The following is a 9114-nucleotide window of genomic DNA, read 5'->3' on the forward strand; positions in this document are numbered from 1 at the left end:
TAAATACAAATTTCTATTTAAACAGTCTTGACTCTGCTTTTCTTCTGATTATCACCTGCCACGATGCACCAATGCAACTCCTTCACCTCTGACTCTTAACATTAAATATCACACAATTTATCAATTTCATCACTGAACATATACATAAAACAAACTGAGTACAAAAAGTTTAAAGGCCTATAATGAACTAGAATAGTAAACTCATGCAAATCAAGAAGCATCACTATTAAGGGGAATCTCTCAGACTAAAGATACAAGGATGAAATGAAGGCAGATGCAGATCCAAGCATGTCAAATTTCAGGAAGATGGTATATTATGAACTGTTATAAACAAAGACCAGGTTCAGAATTTTAAAGCATTTTGAGTCCTTGAAAGTGTCATTAGTCCCATGTATTACAGTATTATTAAAACAGGATGGGATTAGAGCTTTAGATGTCAATCTTATCAAGTAAGCTCAGTGGGAAAGGGCTCCTGCATCTTGCCAGAGGAAGTCAAATATGCAAAAGAAAAATCTGCGTTGACAATAACTGTAAACTGAAGACACAACAGTCTGAAGTAAAGCACCTACTTCAGCAACTGGGTAGAAATGGACCTCGTAAAGAAGCAATTTAGCAAGCATAATATGCTTAAACAGACTTGTAGGGCAAGTGAAAAATGTATTTGGCTTTTGAGTGTATGCCAGAATTCTGAGAATAAGGTTAGAATTATTACTATTCGGCCATGTTGCTGACACCAGCCAACCTCCCCCTCAGTCCGGGCCTGCCGTGACAAACGCAACTGTGGATGTACAACTTAATACTGTACATCCCCCCAAAATCCCCAAAATTGAATAGAAATCAGCACAATTTTGCATAATGTTGTCAGTGTGTGTTGATTTAAAGATACTGTTTAGGCTATAACATTTATGGGAAGTTTGTCCTCAGTAAATTAATTGATAGCCTACATTAATTTATCTGCATTAATTATTTTGATTAGCAAAGCATTAATACATCAAAGAACTATTAGATCATTCATGTCATTGCATATGTATATATGTAACAGCAATATGTGCGCAAATTCTGACAAACCATTGACTTGGTGACTTGGTGATAAAACGTCTCTAAAAACATTATAAACTGGCACTATGACCACAGGGAGTCGCTCTTATCCGCTGATGGGTATCTGTTGCTCCACAGTCGTAAGACTGCAAGTCATCAAATGGTCGAAAGGGGGCGCTAAATACAAGCGCGAGTTCAAGGAAGACACAAGCTCTGTTTATTGACTGAGGGATTAAATATTGATAGTTGAGAACTGAAACAAATATTCCCAGTGGTAATTGAATGTAGGGCCTAATAGTCATTAAATATATAATAGTCTACAGTTTTGCTATGCAGACCACAACAGCCTGGCCTTCAGGGTACACTCCATATCTCAACCATGTAAAAGAGATTTGTTGTCGGAAAAAAATCATGATTAAAAATGTAAAGTAAAAACTAAACTAAAATACATAAATAATTTCGCTGTATAAAGGAAAACACCCTACCCTATGTAGGCTATTAAACTATTCTGTTAAGAAACTATTTAGATATAACTAAACGTATAGCCTACAACCCAAGCGGTATAGGTTTCTAAAAAAAGTGAAAATAAATAAATAAAAAGTGTATATATTAATAGCAGGCGTATAACTACTGTACTGTGGGAATCTAACAGAGAGTAAAGAGTCTCTCTCTCTGTGTGCTGGCGTGGTTCCCGGCCCATCTGCGGCCTGGCCCGTGGATTACTGTTTGTTAATGTTTCAATCAGCTGTGTGTTGAGGAATGTGGAGCTATTTAACCTGAACTTCCCCAGGTGTGCCGAGGCGCCGCTCAGTCTGGGCCCCGCCGCCCTCCCCTGCCCTTGGCACAAAGCTATCACACAAACACAATCACACACTGGCCACGCCGCGGCTGCAGCTGTGCGCATCGCACCGCAGGGAAATGGGAAAAACATTGCACCAGGGAGACAGAATAAATCTTATAACGAATCGCCTCTCCGAAGCCAGTTTAACCCCTGACGTGCCGAAAGAGCCAAGTCTGATTCAGATCATCCGACAGTCAAAACACAAAATCTAAATCAGTGTTTTATTAAGAACGGCATTTATTTGTTTATTGATTTACTTTTATTTTCCCCATTTTACATTATGGGTTTATTGGTGGTGAATTTTTATAAATTAAAGTAAATCAATCTTAGTCTCGTAAAACACATTTGTGTCATAGCTGAAAATGATTATATTTTGTTTTAGGTGTGTCTTTTCATTATTTGCCCTATTTGTCAAGAGTTTTAGACTTGACGATTTAAAGTGAGACTTCCTCTTTGTAATTTGATACGTTAATGAGCCATAGAAAGGCAAATTACCAAATTAACTGGGTATGAGTCATTATGAAGACCACCAGCTTTGGTTTTATGTTACCTTAGGTAACAGTGAATGGGTTTAACATCTTATTCTACGGTTATAGCTCTTAGTGACAGCTACTTTACACTATCCAGTAGCCTACTCTGCTAGACTACAAGATATGGATTAAGATAAGGCTATTGATTAATCACAACATCAATAGGTCTATAGAGATCTAGCCACCCATGTGTTGTTGATAAGCCCAACCTGGTCTAGCCTGTGTAAATAAAACAATTCTGAATAAAACTCCCAGGTACAGCCTATATGTGAAGTTATGTGATGTTATAGTATGTTATATTGCATTGTATTTCTGTCTCTGTCTGAGACGCACGCACGCACGCACGCACGCACGCACGCACGCACGCACGCACACACACACACACACACACACACACACACACACACACACACACACACACACACACACACACACACACACACACACAGACACACACACACACACACACACACACACACACACACACACACACACACACACACACACACACACACACACACACACACACACACACACACACACACACAAATGGAACAGCACAAGTAATCTTGTTCAAAAATATTTGTCTTGTTTTAATAAAAACACCAATAAGGTACATTGTAAGAAAACAATTATATTTCACATAATGTGACATTGTAATATACAATACAGTTTGTCGCTCAGGAATCTGAGAAATGTAAATTTTCTTTTACAAAATTTTGAAATTTCTACATGTTTTACACAAGATACAACAACGAAGCAGACACAGCTTTCTTTAGAATCTCTACGGGCAACCAGCGATGCTGGTGCACTGGTAGCCTAACTGCCGTGGTCCCCCGGCTAACCCAGTCTATCTGGACACCGGGCCTTCTTCTCCATGAGGCCCTCTGATGAATCGAGAGCCTCGAGTGGCAGATTCTCTCCGCCAGAACATGTCGTCGAATGTCTTTTCTAGCATGGGAGTTTGAAACGTCCCTACTCAGTTCAAGGTTTTAGACGTGTCACAAAGTCACATCGGGTAGCCTTGTTCGTTCTTCACGGTGCTCGCTGTTGATGGGCCGATGCTCCATGGCTTCTAACGGCACATAATCCTGTCATCCGAGCATCCGTTCTGCGGGGAGAAGAAGAGATTGATGAGTACATCGGCATTGCATGGATACAAGGCAGGCAGTCACAAGCAACTCGGTGCGTAATTGGAGATCCCAACTTTTACGCACAGCACTGGCAACTTTACGCACGCTTACCGCACAATCAAAACTTGTATGCAGTTATGTAAGTCAGTGAGCTATATACACAGAGGCTTTAGCATCGTATGGGGATAGATATTTACCTCTACTGCGATGCCTGCGAGCTCTGCGTTGAGGGTGGTGAGCGGCGTGCGCGGGACGCTGCCTGCGCCGTGCTGGCGGCTCTTCTCCGGCTCGTCCAGCTCGACCTGCAGGTCCCAGATGTAATCGATTACGTGCTGCAGGATCTCCACTTTGCTGGCCTTCTTGTTGGTGGGCAGGGTGGGCACGAGCTCCTTCAGCTTGCTGTAGCAGCTGTTCATGTCCTGCAGGAACACGCTCATCTGCTCATCCAGCAGCGGGATCTTGCACTTGGAGATGGCGAGGCTCTGGTCGGACAGGCAGCGCACATGCACGTCCTCGCCGACCTTGCTCTTCAGCGCGCAGGTAGATCCGACAACCTTCATGATGTAGTTTCCAAGAATGACGAATAAAGATCGTGCGTAAAAGCCGTGCGTAAAAGCAGAGTAACTTTGGTGACAGCAATGAAACTTCTCGTTAGGCTACTCTTGGAGATTGTGACACAGCAATGTTGACAGTTTGCAACATCCACATGGGCCAACTTCCACCGGCTTTATAGCAGACTGGAGCTGGAGGGCGTTCCCGAGCGTGTCCTGTTTGGAGGAGAAGAGCCAATGGGATGGCCGCGTTTGTATTGGTGGGTCGTTCCACAACTGTTCTCTCAGCCAATGACGGCGCTTGCCTGGTTATCGGGATTTACAATCTGTTTGAGGGATGGCGTTACAAATGGAAACAAATGTGTGTCTTTTACGGGTAATACGTGGGAATCCAGCTGTCCATGGCTTGGGGACTCTGCAGGTGTAGATTGCCTGGGGACAGTGGAGGGGCGGTGAATGCCTGGGTGTGTGAGAATGTGTGTGGGATGGGGGCAGGATGAATAGGGTGAATGGTTAATGATAATTACCATCGCGCCCTAGATTTGCCTCTCACCGTTATGGATGGCACTACAGATGTGGATGACAATGGTACAATAAACTAAGATAAGTGATTACTTGGAGTGGCCAAACAATTCTGGGAAACGATCTCACGCAGTTTGTATTAGTGAAGGAGCTACAGAGACTTTGTTTACAATCATCTTGCTTCATCATTGAGTCAGTTTTGTGAGGAATGCTGTGATTAAAATACATTCACTTAAAAGGAGAACCAAATGTTGTTACTTATGAGCATGCTTATAAGTAACAATAAGTAACAATCTATGCACCCCCCCCCCCCTCATGATTGTTATAAACATACAATCATGAGGGGGGGGGGGGCATAGATTGTTTTATATAAAATAAAAATGCTGCTCATTCCCATACTGCTGATTCCTGCACTGGTCTCGGCTTTTTAAACTCAAAGATTTCTTTATGCTCCTAAACCTAAAGTGCACTTTTTTTAAGAGCACAGACTTTCTTTTTCCTCTCTCTCCCCCTCTCTCCCTCTATCTCTCTCCCCCTATTTCTCCCTCTTTCTCTCTCCCCCCTCTCTCTCTCTCTGGTGAAGGCAGTCCAGTGTGTGTGTGTGAGAGAGAGAGAGAGAGAGAGAGAGAGAGATTCCTTCACATGTCCCTGCAGTGTGTGCTCAGCCTTGTGTGCACACTGAGATCGCATGGCTCTGTTCTGAATCTTCCCCCCAGATTGTCCAAACAAGCCCGAGCAGACTGGCAGGCGCCAGCGCGGTGACGTCACCCATTCATCCGAGCCTTGACGCCTGTCAGCCTGGCGCCGCGCGGGCGGTCTCCATGGAGACGTCAAACAAGAGAGCGCGCACTACCGCACTCCTCCATTCACCTGCATGGTGCGCGGAGCCCTGAGAACAAACCGGCTCCGTTCATTTATCACCTTAAAAAGCACCGGGATGAGATTACCGCCCCTCCCCTTCCCTCCCCTCCCCTCCGCACCTGCAGCCACCATTGTCACCCGGCTAACTTCAACAGCCTCTGTCCTTAAAGCCCACAGAGCAAGAGGGAGGGAGGAGAGCCGGTTCCCACCACAGCCTTTTAACACACGTACAGAATAACTGTTGCATTCCTTTGCAAAAGCCTACTTTCACTGCTTTTTCTCTGTGGTCACCATTCAGAACACTAGCTACTCTTTTTGGTGTAGTATAGAGCATGGAATAGACTCAGTTTATGCACCATTTAGAATAGAATAGAATAGAATAGAATAGAATAGAATAGAATAGAATAGAATAGAATAGAATTATTTATTTGGCCAAGCAAAGTATGTTTGCACATGCAAGGAAATTGATTTGGTGTGGTTGGTGCACAGTTACATACATAGGAACAACAAAAAAAGAGGATATAAACAAATATAGATTTAAAAAGATTCAAATATAAAGATATAAACAAATGAATTCGTAATTTAACAAAGTTTACCCAACTTTTCTTTTTAATGTGACAGTTTATGATGTCAATTCTATATAGCTTACAGGATTAAACTAATTAGTTATGCAGAACAAATAAATACATATTTGTTTGATGATGCTTGCCTTGTGATGATTAGGCCTACTGACATTTGCATTTCCATCATTGCAGGAACTTATCACTATTGCTGGATGAGGCTATTTCATTTCACTTCAGGCTTGATTATTACATTGTTTCATGAATCTGTTTTTATGCAAAATATTTTTTTTATCTAAAATATTGTTACTCTCCAAAAGCTGTATAACAATCTCTTTCCAAATATAATGCACAAAGGCTGATGCAATGCACATTAGTCCATGTTGTTTTTATAAAGTAAAAAAAAAAAAAAAACTTTTCGAAAGTCTTCCAGGAATTTCAGAAATAGCTCATTCCCCTCAGATTTTGATGCAATCAGCTTTTGCAAGGGCCATTGACTATAAGCATCCTCTATTTTCAGATGGTGCAGACAGTGTTATACGATAACAACATCAGTATCGCTCGCTTGTAACAAAGTTAACTACCACAGGGACCGTTTCTTCTAGTTCTTTGCAGTAGCCTGTAAAAAACCTTTTTTTCTTCTTCTTCAAACTTTCTTTTTTCTTCTCTTTTTTTTGCCCTCTGTCCTAGGTCGCAGCTGACAGGGCGGAGGGGAGGGAGGGAGGGCCGGGTGGGCAGAACAATGGGAGTGCGGTGCAGGGATTGTGGGAGAGAATCTAGGCTGGAGCCACAGTGTCTGGAGCGCCCCTCCACTCCCCTCATCCAGCTTTTGTTCAGCTGCAAAAGCTATCAGCACTTCCTACTGACACCAACAATAACTCCACACAGCTGGGCCCTTTTTAGCCTGTTTACAGCACATCAAGGCGAAGGGGAGAGAGAGGGACGAGGCAGAGGAGGGGAACGAAAAGTGAAACATATTAGCTCCTGATTTTAACTGACAGAATGGCAGTGCCCTCTCTCCCAGTTCCCCTCCTCCTCCTCCCCCCCCAGCCTCCTCCCCTCCCTCCAAAACAGCTCTTCTTCTTCGTCTTCTCCTCCAGACGTTCATAGATATTTGCTGACACACAAGTTCATTTCCCCAGTGGAGCCTATGCGAGATTGATTACAATTGTGGTGTGCTGTAGGGACCACTTGGTGTTTCACTCAGGCTTACGGCCGGGCTACTGTTTGTGTCAGAGTGATGTAGCAACATCCTGTATCCATCAAACGGCAGAAATGTTTTTTTTTTCTTCCTCCTTTTTTTTTTTTTTATATAAATTGTTCCATTTTGATGGAGGGGAAATGTAATGGCTAATACGCCCTCTTTATCGCTACAGCCACTGGATCTGCAAAAGCACACTACAGGAAGCCACGAGGGGAAAAGTTAGTACAGGAATTTGTTCAGAGGAAAAGGGACATTCCAACAATGCCTTCACACTTTTGCTGCTGTTATTATTATTACTGGGGTGGGGGGGGGGGGGGGAGGGGGGCGGCAATGAGTAGTACTCATACTACTTCCTGACATGAAAGCAGCTAAAACCACAATAATGACGGATTCATAGACAGAGGATTTCTCTTTGATTATTGAGATTGCACTGTTGAAAGGCAATAGTGAGGAATTTGATTATGAGCGGAGTGCAGCACATGAAGGTTTTCAACAATTTTTACTCATGCACGCACACGCGCGCACACACATACGCACACACACACACACACACACACACACACACACACACACACACACACACACACACACACACACACACACACACACACACACTCGGGCCATCTCCCCGCAGCTGTGGGATTAGTTTCCAGTTCCCAGTCAGGCTCTTCCTGTTTGCTTGATAATGATCACACCTGTGTGCAGGTGTGTGGAGAGGCTCATATGGGACCGGGAGGGAGGGGGTGTGTGGTGTCAGCTACAAACACTTTAACCCCCCGCTAGCTGCGGCAGGCAGGCAGACCGAGCGACGTGAAGTCTTTTCCCACAATGCACTGTAACGACATGACTGAACCCACTCAGGTACAAACGCAGCCAGACTGTGGCTGACTGGGCGAGGGTTTGGTAATAAGCGTGTGTCACTCCTCCTTCTGTGGGTGTTATGAGCGGGTAGACTTGTTGCTGCTCCTGGATTCCTGGCGTGGCCCCGGCCGTGGCGGGGCCTAGCGGGCACCTCCCTGGGCAGCCCGGCCTCATAATGACTGGGGTCCCGCGGGGAGTCACATCCTGTGGGATGATGGCTCGGAGATGTGTCATCAGGCAGCTCAGACCTGCTGGAGCCTCTCCGGCCGCCTGGAGGCTGTTTTTCCCCCTGGTGGGTGGACACCCTTCCCTGCCTGAGAACCAGGGTGGGTGGACACCCTTCCCTGCCTGAGAGCCAGGGTGGGTGGACACACCCTCCCTTGAGAGAGCCAGGGTGGGTGGACACCCTCCCCTGAGAGAGCCAGGGGCAGGTTACAGGAAGACTATCTCCATCTGATAGCCGGTGCTCTCCAGAGCCTGACTGGGATCCTTGAAGCCCCCACAGGTGTCCTCTGCTCTGTGTCCTTGGCCCTCACCACACCCACAGGGACAGCTTGGTCTCTCGCGGTTATCTCTTGCATGTGTGTGTGTGTGTGTGTGTGTGTGTGTGCGTTCACCGGACCCAAGCCCTACCCCTCCCTTTTGCACCCCTATGGCCATCTCCCTGCGCCTGGTTCCCACACACACTATCAAAGCCCTTTAATGGCTTCTAATTAGCTCCCCATCTGCTGGTGACAGCGCACTGGTGGCATGCTAAAGCACCCATTGAGAGCATAGGCATTGTGCTCTGGAATACTTTCCACTCCAGTGGCAATTGCCTGGAGAGAGAGCTTTAGTTGGGGGGGGGGGGGGGTTTGTTGCTGGAGTTGAGGGGGTTGGGGTGGGGCTGGGTGAGGAGGAGGGGGTGAGAAGGAGGAGGAGGGGGAGGGGGAGGCAGGGTCCGCGGTCAGGGACTCGGGGGAGGGCACAGGGGTGGAGGGACGCACAATGGGAGACAGTGTTACGGCTTGTTG

At 45.5% G+C, this 9114-nt stretch overlaps 1 protein-coding gene across 1 annotated transcript; it reads right to left on the reverse strand.

Moving 5' to 3' along the window:
- Positions 1–2976: 2976 nt before the first annotated feature.
- On the reverse strand, positions 2977–4230 carry id1 (inhibitor of DNA binding 1, HLH protein). Its single transcript, XM_083660722.1, has 2 exons — positions 3740–4230; positions 2977–3520 (listed from the first exon to the last, which is right to left on the reverse strand). Exons 1-2 carry the CDS (start codon positions 4100–4102, stop codon positions 3485–3487), a joined length of 399 nt encoding a protein of 132 aa, XP_083516848.1. The 5' UTR covers positions 4103–4230; the 3' UTR covers positions 2977–3484.
- Between the last annotated feature and the right edge of the window lie 4884 nt (positions 4231–9114).

This window comes from Poromitra crassiceps, assembly GCF_964638095.1.
Source record: "Poromitra crassiceps genome assembly, chromosome: 25".
NCBI classification, from domain to species: Eukaryota; Metazoa; Chordata; class Actinopteri; order Beryciformes; family Melamphaidae; genus Poromitra; species Poromitra crassiceps.